The 14,486-nt window shown below is 38.1% G+C and overlaps 1 protein-coding gene across 1 annotated transcript; it reads left to right on the top strand.

The window, feature by feature from the left end:
* The first annotated feature begins 7,352 nt into the window (after positions 1–7,352).
* LOC128220193 (uncharacterized) lies at positions 7,353–11,110 on the top strand. The gene has a single exon (XM_052928475.1). It carries the CDS (start codon positions 7,734–7,736, stop codon positions 9,510–9,512), a length of 1,779 nt encoding a protein of 592 aa, XP_052784435.1. The 5' UTR covers positions 7,353–7,733; the 3' UTR covers positions 9,513–11,110.
* Positions 11,111–14,486: the final 3,376 nt, after the last annotated feature.

The raw sequence follows: 14,486 nt of genomic DNA, 5'->3' as shown, positions 1-14,486 counted from the left end.
TTAGCTTCACTATTTAACCTACTTGAGTTTTGAGGAAAATGCTGATATTCGCCGCTAGGCCGCTTACTTCACGCCGCTATACCGCTAATTATAACTTCACGTACATAACTTTCATGTGAGCGGCACACTCTGAAACTTATCTCTGAAATGAAGTTTGCTTGAAAAGAGGTTTTGCAAATATACTTCAATTACTTGTTTAGACAAATCATGTACATGGAAATGAATGCGCCTTACTAATAGGGGTCATTAAGTGGCTGATTAAAATAAATTCATATCTAGGCCATTGTATGGACATTCTCCCCTCTCGTTAAAGCAGCACACATAATCAGGGTTAAAAATGGCCTCTCGAAAAATTATTATTATCCTATTACCTGATAGCATCTTTAACCATGAGAATAGCTTTGGTCTACTAGGTTTTTAAAACAACTTGAAACAATTAATACACTATCAAATGTTGACTAGTTTCGTGCTGATCATAATAAAAATACATTCGTCATCAAACATTCGGGTGTACCCCCATTCAAACTGTAACACCGCCGCCCCGCCTCCCCCACTTCTCGTGCGCCCTCTCACCACGCACATCCTCTTGTCCCTGAACACAAATGAGTACCACAATCCTTTTAATTTTGTATTTATTTAAAAGCGCACAATATTGGTTGATACCAATATTGTTGTTTCAGTTATATATCCATGTTTTATATATGCATATGATATGTGTAAAGATAAAAATATTGGCCTTTATATAATATGTGTTTTTTTATTAAATGAATAGCTATGTGGCCATGATATCCTCCGTTAAAGCGCCATAATATCGCTGATGTTGATTTTTTTATCTGTTCACAAATCATATGCATATTGCTTTTTGTTTTTAGTTGTTGTTTTTTTATCATAAAAGTCAAATGAGGTAAACATAATAAGGTATTCAAATTTAAAATATTTTTTTCAATTAACCGACATTGTGCGCCTTTAACCAATTTGAGATTCTGACGGAATGTCCCTTTTTTAGGGCTATTCAACCCACAAATAAAATAGTCATAGTTAAATTTTATATTTTGATTCATAGTGATTAAGGATTGTTTACTACCCTTCCCTACTCCCACTTTCTACTCCCCCGTCCCCTCCCCTCCCTACTTTCCCCTCCCTACTCCCCCTCCTCTCCCTACTCTCCCCTCCCTACTCTCCCCTCCTCTCCCTACTCCCCCGTCTCCTCCCTATTCCCCTCCTCTTCCTTCTTTCGCCTCCCCCTCCCTACTCCCCCGTCCCCTCCCCTCCCTACTTCCCTCTCCCTACTCCCCCTCCCCCTCCCTACTTCCCCCTCCCTACTTCCCCCTCCCTACTCCCCCCTCCCTACTCCCCCTCCCCTCCCTACTTCCCCCCTCCTCTCCCTACTTCCGCCTCCTCCTCCCTACCCCCCTCCCTACTCCCCCATCCCACTCCCTCCCTAATTGCCCCTCCTCCTCCCTACTGCCTCCTCCCTCTCCATCCCATACTTGGCCAATATTCACTGACCTCTACAGTCTGAATGATAGGGAATAGTTCATGTGGTGATAAATCAGTTGTTTACATTTGCAAGAAAGTTACACAATTGCAATTTTCGAGTCTTAAGACTCAAATACACGTCTAGACTCAGAAAAATACTTTTGCCCATTTTTGATAAGTATTACCAGGGGCGAATCAGGGATTTAACGCAAGTGGGGGCGTACCTAAACTCAGAATCGAAATTAATTTGGCCCACGGCTTAAAGTGTTTGCCGGGGGGGGAGGGTACTCCCCATTTAACATTTTGACAATGTCTTATCCGAAATAGTGCTTTTTGGGCGTATTTTATTACTGTCATTTATTCCAATATTGAACTACCTTATGATCTTGGACAATAAGAACGGGGGTGGGGGTGCTACCCCATCCCATTGTCCCGCTAGTGAATATCATTTTACCTGTTATAATTATTTTTAAATTATTTTCCCATATATGCTTCTTGGCTGGTTTTCATGAAACATCTTAAGGTAATTTCTAACTTAGTCATTTTCTAAGGTTAGGACTTTTACTGGTCGAATGATATAATAACTTAATAATATTTGAAATACTTTATTTTCATTAATTTTATGTAATACATATAATTTGATGTTTAAAAACCTGTAGTTTTTCTTAATTTGACCATGAACATTTTAGAAAATCTACTTAAGTAAAGAAATGAATTAAGATGTTGTATGATTCCCAGTTCAGATTTTATTATCATACCCCTTATACACTGGAATAGTATAGAATTTCCCTTATTCGCCCAAAACTTGTGTCGCATCTAACTCATAACTAAAAACATAAATTTAAACCTAAGTTTACAATTGTTAGTATTACAACACCTAAGAGTTTATTGCGGCATGACTGTACTGTTTGGTGTGTGGCGTGACTGTTATGTTTTGTATGTGGCATGACTGTGCTGTTTTGTATGTGGTATGACTGTGTTGTTTTGTTTGTGGCATGACTGTGCTGTTTTGTATGTGGTATGACTGTGTTGTTTTGTTTGTGGCATGACTGTACTTTTTTGTATGTGGGATAACTGTGTTGCTTTGTAAGTGGCATGACTGTTATGTTTTGTATGTGGTATGATTGTGCTGTTTTGTATGTGGTATGAATGTGCTGTTTTGTATGTGGTATGACTGTGCTGTTTTGTATGTGGTATGACCGTGCTGTTTTGTATGTGGTATGACTGTGCTGTTTTGTATGTGGCATGACTGTACTTTTTTGTATGTGGGATGACTGTGTTGTTTTGTAAGTGGCATGACTGTTATGTTTTGTATGTGGTATAACTGTGTTGTTTTGTACGTGGTATGACTGTGTTGTTTTGTAAGTGGCATGACTGTTATGTTTTGTATGTGGTATGACTGTGTTGTTTTGTACGTGGTATGACTGTTTTGTTTTGTATGTGGTATGACTGTGTTGTTTTGTATGTGGTATGACGGTTTTGTATGTGTATGACTGTGTTGTTTTGTATGTGGTATGACTGTGCCGTGTTGTATATGGCACAACTGTGCTGTGTTGTTTGTGGCATGACTGTTATGCTTTGTATGTGGCATGACAGTGCTCTTTTGTTTGTGGTATGACTGTGTTGTTTTGTTTGTGGCATGACTGTGCTGTTTTGTATGTGGTATGACTGTGTTGTTTTGATTGTGGCATGACTGTACTTTTTTGTCTGTGGTATGACTTTGTTGTTTTGTAGGTGGCATGACTGTTATGTTTTGTATGTGGTATGACTGTGCTGTTTTGTATGTGGTATAACTGTGCTGTTTTGTATGTGGTATGACTGTGCTGTTTTGTTTGTGGTATGTCTGTGCTGTTTTGTATGTGGCATGACTGTACTTTTTTGTATGTGGGATGACTGTGTTGTTTTGTAAGTGGCATAAGTGTTCTTTTTGTATGTGGTATGACTGTGTTGTTTTGTAAGTGGCATGACTGTGCTGTTTTGTATGTTGTATGACTGTGTTGTTTTGTTTGTGGCATGACTGTACTTTTTTGTATGTGGGATGACTGTGTTGTTTTGTAAGTGGCATGACTGCTATGTTTTGTATGTGGTATGACTGTGCTGTTTTGTATGTGGTATGACTGTGCTGTTTTGTATGTGGTATGACTGTGCTGTTTTGTATGTGGCATGACTGTGATTTTTTGTATGTGGGATGACTGTGTTGTTTTGTAAGTGGCATTACTGTACTTTTTTGTATGTGGTATGACTGTGTTGTTTTGTAAGTGGTATGACTGTGTTGTTTTGTATGTGGTATGACTGTATTGTTTTGTATGTAGTATGACTGTGTTGTTTTGTAAGTGGTATGACGGTTTTGTATGTGTATGACTGTGTTGTTTTGTATGTGGTATGACTGTGCTGTGTTGTATATGGCACAACTGTGCTGTTTTGTTTGTGGCATGACTGTTATGCTTTGTATGTGGCATGACTTATATGTTTTGTATGTGGTATGTCTGTTTTGTTTTGTATGTGGTATGACGGTTTTGATTTGTATGTGGTATGACTGTACTTTTGTGTATGTGGTATGACTGTGTTGTTTTGTAAGTGGCATGACTGTTATATTTTGTATGTGGCATGACTGTGTTGTTTTGTATGTATATGACTCTGTTGTTTTGAATGTGTATGACTGTGTTGTTTTGTTTGTGGCATGACGGATTTGATTTGTATGTGGTATGACTGTACTTTTGTGTCTGTGGTATGACTGTGTTGTTTTGTAAGTGGCATGACTGTTATGTTTTGTATGTGGCATGACTGTGCTGTGTTGTATGTGATATGACGGTTTTGTTTTCTATGTGGTATGACGGTTTTGTATGTGGTATTACTGTGTTGTTTTGTATGTGGTATGGCGGTTTTGTATATGTATGACTGTGTTGTTTTGTATGTGTATGACTGTGTTGTTTTGTAAGTGGCATGTCTGTTATGTTTTGTATGTGGTATGACTGTGCTGTTTTGTATGTGGTATGACTGTGTTGTTCTGTATGTGGTATGACTGTATTGTTTTGTATGTGGTATGACGGTGTTGTTTTGTATGTGGTATGACGGTTTTGAATGTGTATGACTGTGTTGTTTTGTCTGTGGTATGACTGTGTTGTTTTGTTTGTGGTATGACCGTGTTGTTTTGTATGTGGTATGACGGTTTTGTATGTGTATGACTGTATTGTTTTGTATGTGGTATGACTGTGCTGTGTTGTATATGGCACAACTGTGCATGACTGTTATGCTTTGTATGTGGTATGTCTGTGTTGTTTTGTATGTGGTATGACTTTTATGATTTGTATGTGGCATGACTGTTATGTTTTGTATGTGGTATGTCTGTTTTGATTTGAATGTGGTATGACCGTACTTTTTTGTATGTGGCATGACTGTGCTGTTTGTATGTGGCATGATTGTGCTGTTTTTTTATGTGGCATAACTGTATTGTGTTGTGTGTGGTATGTCTGTGTTGTTTTGTATGTGGTATGACGGGTTTGTTTTTTATGTTGTATGACTGTACTTTTTTGTATGTGGCATAACTGTGCTGTTTTTATGAGGCATGACTGTATTGTTTTGTTTTGTATGTGACATGACCGTTTTGTTTTGTCTGTGGTATGACTGTAATGTTTCGTATGTGGCATAACTGTGTTGTTTTGTATGTGGTATGACGGTTTTGTATGTTGTATGACTGTGTTGTTTTGTATGTTGTATGACTGTGCTGTGTTGTATATGGCATGACTGTGCTGTGTTGTTTGTGGCATGACTGTTATGCTTTGTATGTGGTATGTCTGTGTTGTTTTGTATGTGTTATGACTGTTATGTTTTGTATGTGGCATGACTGTTATATTTTGTATGTGGTATGTCTGTGTTGTTTTGTATGTGGCATGACGGTTTTAATTTGTATGTGGTATGACTGTACTTTTTTGTATGTGGCATGACTGTGCTGTTTGTATGTGGCATGAGTGTGCTGTTTGTTATGTGGCATAACTGGATTGTGTTGTGTGTGGTATATCTGTGTTGTTTTGTATGTGGTATGACGGTTTCGTTTTGTTTGTGGTATGTCTGTATTTTTTGTACAAATGACTGTGTTGTTTGTATATGGCATGTCCGTACTGTTTTGTATGTGGCATGACTCTGTTGCTGTTTTGTATGAGGCATGACTGTTATGTTTTGTATGTCGCATGGCTTTGCTGTTTTGTATATAACATGATTGTTATTTTTGTATATGGAATGTCTGTTCTGTTTTTATGTGGCATGACAGTTTTGTTTTGTATGTGACTTGACTGTGCTGTTTTGTTTGTGGTATGCCTGTATTTTTGGTCTATGGCATGACTGTGCTGATTTGAATGTGGAATGACTGTGTTGTATTGTCGGTAGCATGCCTGTGTTATTTTGTATGTGGTATGACTCTGTTGTTTCGCATGTGGCATTATTATGTTGGTGTGTATGTGGCATGTTTTTGTTGTTTTGTATGTGGCATGACTGTTTTTTGTATGTTGCACGACTCTGTCATTTTGTTATTGTCATGACTGTGTCTTTTTATGTTGCACGACTCTTTTTTGTATGTGGCATGACTATGTTTAAATATATGGCATTACTCTTTTGTACTGTATGTGGCATGACTGTGCTGTTTTGTATGTGGCATGATTATGTTGGTGTGTATGTGGCATGATTTTGTTGTTTTGTATGTGGCATGACTCTGTTGCTGTTTTGTATGTGGTAGGACGGTTTTGTTTTGTAGGTGGCATGACTGTTTTGTTTTGTTTGTGGCATGACTGTGCGGTTGTGTATGTAGCATGACTGTGCTGTTTTGTATGTGGCATTACTGTGCTGTTTTGTATGTAGTATGATTGTGTTGTTTTGTATGTGGTAAGACTGTGCTGTTTTGTATGTGGTATTACTGTGCTGTTCTGTTTGTGGCATGACTGTTATGTTTTGTCAGTGACTGTAATGAATTGTATGTTGTTTTGTATGTGAAATGACTCAAATTCTTTTGAGTACTCCTGGAGTGTAATGACCATTCGTGATTCGATAGTGCTGACAAAGCCTTTAATTGGCGTGAGATTCCCAGTCCTGCTTCGAAAGTGAACAGATACGTTATTTTGTTTTGTTCTTCTTGAGTGCTATTAAAATGCCATTAGCATTATAGGAGTCGGCAGGGGGTGGAGGGCTGCACCCGGTGCGCGACACCCCTGAAATAGTAGTACAAGATAATTGTTCATGTCAATAAGAAGACAAAGTATGCATCCATTACACCACCCCCGCCTCCCCTAAGCGTTAAACCCTGGAGCCGCCTCTGCTTGGGTCTGATTAAACAGTTGTTTTATCCGTTTTAAGTTGAGCTTCACCTTTCCCCCCAAAAAGAATTTATATATATTTTTTTTATTTTTTCTATAGGTCTTGTTAGGAATATAATATATTTATTGGGTCGTGAAAGATAGTTCACGTTCGCAAGATTATGCAATTTGTGTTGTTATTAAATTCACGATTAAAATTTTGAATTGCGTTACTTAAATTGATAAAAGATTTTCATTCTCTGTTCCGACTTCGGCTTCACATATTTCAAATTTATAAACACATTATACACAAACATGTAGTGTAAATGTTCAATTAGGTCCAATTTTACGTCAGAATGATCCTTTTATTCCATATATCATATATTAATGCACCAGTCAATTGTAACCCCGCCCCCACCCCCTCAGGTTCGGTTGTATACTGCGGATAGCGGGGGAAATGGGTCTAAATTCTACCTTCCGGCCCCTCAATGCCGAGTGAATGTGGTGGTTTTGTTTTTTTTTTGCGCCGAAACATGAGTGGAATGGGTATTACCTAGGATTTTCCCGGGGTGCGGGGGCATTTGGCAGGGATTTTACCAGGAGTTTGTCCACGCAGGGCAGGGGTTTTACCCGGGATTGGCTGGACTGTAAATATAAGTCCCCGCTATTCCTCGGACCTGTGGCGCCGTGGTTACAGTTGACTGGTGCATAACTTACATGAAAAATAACGATAACTAACAACTGACCTTTATAAACACTGTACATGTACATGCAACGTCGCTACACAGTGAACATATCTTAATCGAAACTAGATGTCTTTCGATTGATAATATTTTACCTGAAGGTGAATGCATAGTTTACTATACTAAAACGAAAGTAGATTGATATTTGTATATTCACAGCGGATGAACAGGTGCGGAAGATTTATACAAGTTTTATACATAAAGAGGATAAACACTTAACAAGAAAACCATGGCTACCGGAGGAATTGAAGATAATCCGCAGGAATGTGGTAGTGACGCCGTCGGTGGAAGGTTCGGGAGGAAGTGTGAACCTTGTCGTCACCGGGACAGGTCAGAGGTGGCTTCGTTGTTTTGTTATACGTGCAAAATGTATATGTGCGATGACTGCTGTGATGTTCACAAGGTGCACATGAAAAACGTGGATGGACATGAAATCGTGGCTGCTCATGAAGCCTGTGTCAAGGCAGAATTCGATATGAAGGGACTGGATCAGTGTTGCGAACATAAACGTGTGTTCATGTTTCACTGTGAAGACCATGAGAATTTGTGTTGTGAAATATGTGCTTTTTCTAATCATCGTAGGTGCGACAATATCAAAGAAATAGCGAAGGTGGCTAAGAATGTGAAAGATGATGAAAGGGAAAAGATACGTGCATCCATTATTACTGCCTCAGATGTTATCAAGAAATGCGAGGAGGATCAATTGAACAACGTTTCGCGAGTGGACGAAATCGTAAAACAAATTGACATCTACAAGGAAGACTTATTAAAGAAAATTGAGGAAGCCAAGGCGCGAATTGTCAGCGAAATGACTGACCATAACAAACAGGAAGACGAACGTCTAAATACGAGGAGAAATGCGGCTGAAAACCTGAAGAAAGAACTCGATACGCACTTGGCAATGTCAGATAGCGTTCGCGAGAATGGGACGGAAACGGAAATATTCATTCTAAACCACATTCTCAAAAGGACGCAAGACAAAGCATCACAAACACTGAACACTTTGTTGAAGAATGATAACACCTTCAAAGCGGAACTAAGAATCAACGAAAACATTTTAAAGATAAAAAACACTGATGTCGCATTATTCTCATTAAATCAAACACAAGAGCTCAAATCACAATCATTAAATGAAGACAAAGTAATTAAGACAGCAAAAAGCTCAGATGGTAAACAAACAAACCAACAAAGGCCTGTGAGTCTGGAGCTGTTGAAAACCATGGAGCTCGTAAAGGCAGAAGACGACAAGGAGGAGCCGTTTGTTATTGGGCTTGACTTCTTGCCGGATGGGAGGATAGTCGCCGTTGATAGCAAGAACTGTAAATGTTCTATCTTTAGTGAATCACTGAAGAGGTTGGGCAAATCTTATAAATATAAGACACATCCTAGGGACGTAACTTCTTACTCTGACTGCAATATAGCAGTAACCTTAAATGGGCGAATCATATGCCTGCTGACAGTTAGCGTTGACAACACGATCACGCTGATGAAGACGCTGACCCCGTCCACCTACTGCTACTCCATCTGTCCCCTGAACGATCGCACGTTCGTGGTGAGCACTGTTGGCGACCCGCGGCCTGCCAGGAAGATCGACGTGGACGGTAAGGAGAGCGACTTTGACAACGTGAAGTTTCCTGGAAAGACGTATAAGATTGATGAAAGTAAATGTACCTACATACCATCCCGAGATGTTCTTGTCCTTACAGACAGGCATGCTCATACCGTTTATTTGTACAACACGGCGACCGGCAAGAGCAGCGAGGTAAAGGATGGCCGGATACGAGAACCGAGAGGCGCCTGTGCTGGCCCAGATGATTCCGTATTTGTTTGCAGTAGGAACACGAACTCCGTCATCCAGATATCACCCGACGGGGACATATTGGCGTCATGTGACGTCGACATGGATGGTCCGTATGCCGTTGCCGTCTCCAGAACTGGCTCGAGAATGGCCATGGTAAATTGTGCAAAAGGCGTGAAAGAACTTAAACTGTTTAAAATAATACAATAAAAGTATTTTTGTTAAGATCGGATATAGATACAAGTGTTAAGTATTTTCTATTTTAAAAGTAAATATATTTATATTTATATATTTTGTAAATAAGATTCTTGTAGTTGTACAATGTATTTTTTAATCAACGACCATTATTGGTCTTTTTTTATATGTTTATAAGATAAATATGTTTCTGAATATAATTGATTTAATAATAATGAAACACATCTAGGAAAAACTATCGCACTCAGATTCGAACACAATTCCTAACATTCTTAATGAAACGCCTTCCAGAATTATACTATTGTATTTACTGAAGTGTAAGAGAAACATTAAAAATCAAAATACATGTCCTCAATAGAAATAAATATTATTCAACTGTTGTGTATTATTGTATTGCATGTATAAGTATACTATCAGTTTTCAGGTGCGAGTCGTTCAGGATGCTGATTTTGCTACTTAAATTATATTAAACTCGCGCTTCCCGTTCGTGTATCATTTCAATCACCATGGTAGTGATTGCATGACTTATGGTTGAATTCCAGGTTATTATGCTAATAATTATAATGTCATGTCATATGATATATTTTATATAATTCATTTAACAGTTTTGCACATTTCAATACTCTTAGCCTATACAATTAACTTTGAATCTATAACTCATGATTTCACTCTTGTTTAGCACGTGATTGTACCCCTTATAAGCTCCTGATTTTACTCCTAATAAGCTCCTGATTTCACTGCTGTAAAGATCTTGATTTCACTCCTATTAAACTCATGATTTCAATCATGTTAAGCTCCAGATTTAACTCCTAAAAAGCTCCTGTTTCACTGCTGTTAAGCTCCTGATTAACTGCTGTTAAGCTCCTAATTTACTCCTGTTAAGCTCCTGATTTACACCTGTTAAGCTCCAGATTTAACTCCTAAAAAGCTCCTGTTTCACTCCTGTTAAGCTCCTGATTTACTCCTGTTAAGCTCCTGATTTTCTCATGCTAAGCTCCTGATTTCACTGCTGTTAAGCTCTTGATTTCAATCCTGTAAAGTTTCTGATCGCAATCCTGTTAAGCTTCTTATTTTACTCCTGTTAAGCTCCTAATTTCACTCCTGTTAAGCTCCTGATTTTTGTCATGTTAGGCTCCTGATTTCACTCCTGATAAGCTCCTGATTTTACTCCTGACAAACTAATGCTTTTCTCCTGATAAGCTTTTTATTTTACTCCTGATAAGCTCCTAATTGTATTCCTGTTAAGCTCCTGATTTTAATCATGTTAAGCTCCTGATTTTACTCCTGTCAAGCTCCTACTTTTACTCATGATAAGCTCCTGATTGCACTCCTCATAAACTCCTGATTTCATTGCAGTTAAGCTTCTGAATTTACTCCTGATAAGCTTCTCATTTCACTCTTGATAAGCTCCTGATTTTACTCCTGATAAGCTAATGTTTTTACTCCTAAAACCTCTTGTGTTTTTTCCGCCAGTTATTTTTCTTCTTGCTTCACGTTATTATTATTCCTTGCTTTTTTTAAAAACAGTCTGTTTGTTCTAAATAGTCACTTTATTGACATTATTGCTTGTGAGATGTATATCGATTAATTTAGTGTACCTTAGAATATTTAGAAGTTTGTTATGGAAGCTATTGAAAAAAATATTGTAAATGTTGTTGGAATTGTTTCCTCGTATTGCGATTTACGTCTCCATTTGGTGTCAATATACACAGTCTCATTCGAGGGAGCTGATCATGAAACAATTATGTCCCTAACGTCGAAATGCCATAGTCAATGCTTCAATGTGGAAATGTAATAGTCGAAGGAAATCGATAACTTAAGTTGTATATAGACATATATGAGTGACAAGGTCAGAGCTTAAATGAAAATATGAAAATCCCACCACAAGAGTGTTTGTAGTGGTGGTAGTAGTTGTAGTGTTGGTGGTGTTGCTACTGCTACTGATCTACTGCAGCTAATAATGTTACTACTGCTGCTGCAGCTGCTGATGCTGGTGCTGCTGCTGCTGCTGCTGCTGCTGCTGCTGATGATGATGATGATGATGATGATGATGATGATGATGATGATTTACGTTTAACACATTTTCCTCTACCTTTCCAACCATTTGAAATGATACCACAGTAATACCGTGTCAAGATACTCAAAATGAACATTCATAATTATCTGGTTTATCTTGATTAACGACAAAAGAAAATTGCTGTATAATTATCTCAAAAAAATATATTTTTGTCAGGATTCAATTGAAAAATGTAGCCCTGTTAAAGATATGAGATAATGCATTTGTTAATTTAATCTTTCTTTAAGATTCTTTCCCAATGTATCTCCTATACTAGAGTTGGGATGCGAAGTGAATCGTTTGATAAAACAATAATGATTAGTTTACATAGTAGCATAATTATAAAGATTTATGTAAACCCTAATTTATAATAAGAAAAACATTCATCTTACTGTGAGATGAATTGTACGTACGGGCGTATTGTGTGTAACGGCAGCTACGATACTGCAATACAGTATATACAGTCAAAACTCGCTATGTCGAAGTCGTTGAGACGCAGGGAATACTTCGAGATATCGAATATTCGATATGACTAAAACTTGTCTAACTAAACTCAACTCTTCCGATTTTATTTTTTTTAGAAAAATCGACAATCAAAGTGAGTTCGACATAGCGGGTTTCGACTGTTTATGTCTCAATATTAAAGGCGCACAATACTGATTGATAAAAAAAGTGTTTTTTTTTATAATTTTAATGCATTATCGTATTAAACTGATTTGAATTTAATGATTCAAAAGAAATTGCATACTGTTTAGGTACAGATACAAGCTATAATCGAAATTTTGACCCAATTTTCACTGCGGAGTATGTGGCCACGTAGCTATTTATAAAAAAATAACAGTTATTAAGGCACATACTTCTTTGAGCTGTGCCAAAATTATTCTAAAATAAGAAGATAAAATTGTATCAACCCATAGTTTGCACCTTTTTTAAAAAATAAAATCTTATAATGTTCGATTTACCAAATAGAATAGTGGTTAAAAAAACTGAACCAAAAAGGTTTTTTTAAATCCATAAAAGCAATAAAATTGCTGGTGTTTTTAGTTTTCTTAATGACCCTTTATATAAATGAGAGGGCGTGGATTTCCGATATATGATTTTTTTTAATCACATTTTAACTCCAATAACAGCTTTGTTCGCGAGTTAAAACCTATTGAAAGAGAAAACCATAGATAAGGAAAAGATGTTGACATGTTCACTTATAAAGAGGAAGTTAATTTATGCGTATCAATAAGAAAAGTTATGACTCATATCGAGTTTATGCAGCCTCCCCCCCCCCTCTTGCTGGAGATACTATTTTTTTCCAAATGTCAGACGTTTTCAAGAGTCATTTCATTAATGAATTCAGTCAGTAAAGATGTTATTTCAATCTAACACGAAATTTGCAATCTCCTAAAATGAAAAAAAATAAACTTATAACAATGTTTTAATCTCGATACAAAGTCTTCACGGCACACTGTGAGCTACGTGCATTGTTGGCGGTAAGTCAGATACAGATTGATCGGGACAACATGAAAAAAGCGCATTCGGAACTCCTAGGCCGTTTTCCATCGAAAGCCACCTCGGATGTATATGGACGATTTGCAATGTCAGACACCTTTACATTTTAACTACGCTGTAATAGAGCGCGTAGTAATTTCAAATTAGCAGTTAAACTGAATGACTTTACTCTTGGGAATCTTGATTATTTATGCAATAATTAACTTCATTGCCAATCATTTTAAACTAAGATATACAGAATACATGTTCACACACAAAAATTAATCAACACTAGTATAAATATGATCATTATATATATTATTGAATATAAAAATACGAACGACTTCTTCTGATGAACCGGCATACATCCGAGGATTTTTTCGATGGAAAATGGGCGAGGAGTTCCGAATGGACACAACGCATTAACGGGTAATTTTTTGGACATGCTTGGTTCGTCGCACTATTATTTTCATTAAAATTATTGAGGTACCTTTTCCGGAAGTGAAACAATTTCGGTTCAAGGCGGTAATTAGATTGTCAGGGTAATGTTACCTATCCAGGTCTTATAAAGGAGTGTTCATGGCTCGGTAGCGCAGTCTGTATTACACTCACCTTGACAGCGGGTGGTCCCGGGATTGAGCCCCGGTCTGGCTATACGTTAGCTATCCAGGTGTTATGAAGGTGTGTTCACGGCTCGGTAGCGAAGTCTGTATTACACTCACCTTGACAGCGGGTGGTTCCCGGGATTGAGTCCCGGTCTGGCTAAACGTTACATATCCAGGTGTTATGAAGGTGTGTTCACGGCTCGGTAGTGCAGTCTGTATTACACTCACCTTGACAGCGGGTGGTCCCGGGATTGAGTCTCGGTCTGGCTAAACGTTACCTATCCAGGTGTTATGAAGGTGTGTTCACGGCTCGGTAGCGCAGTCTGTATTACACTCACCTTGACAGCGGGTGGTCCCGGGATTGAGCCCCGGTCTGGCTATACGTTACCTATCCAGGTGTTATGAAGGTGTGTACGCGGCTCGGTAGAGCAGTCTGTATTACACTCACCTTGACAGCGGGTGGTCGTGATTCGATAGTGCTGACAAAGCCTTTAATTGGCGTGAGATTCCCAGTCCTGCTTCGAAAGTGAACAGATACGTTATTTTATTTTTTTGTTCTTCTTGAGTGCTATTAAAATGCCATTAGCATTATAGGAGTCGGCAGGGGATGGAGGGCTGCACCCGGTGCGCGACACCCCTGAAATAGTAGTACAAGATAATTGTTCATGTCAATAAGAAGACAAAGTATGCATCCATTACACCACCCCCGCCTCCCCTAAGCGTTAAACCCTGGAGCCGCCTCTGCTTGAGTATGATTAAACAGTTGTTTTATCCGTTTTAAGTTGAGCTTCACCTTTCCCCCAAAAAAGAATTTATATATATTTTTTTTATTTTTTCTATAGGTCTTGT

The sequence above is a fragment of the Mya arenaria genome, chromosome 15, assembly GCF_026914265.1.
Source record: "Mya arenaria isolate MELC-2E11 chromosome 15, ASM2691426v1".
Lineage (NCBI taxonomy): Eukaryota > Metazoa > Mollusca > Bivalvia > Myida > Myidae > Mya > Mya arenaria.
The sequence above is the reverse complement of the archived record's forward strand: the minus strand, read 5'-3'. Positions and strand labels throughout refer to the sequence as shown.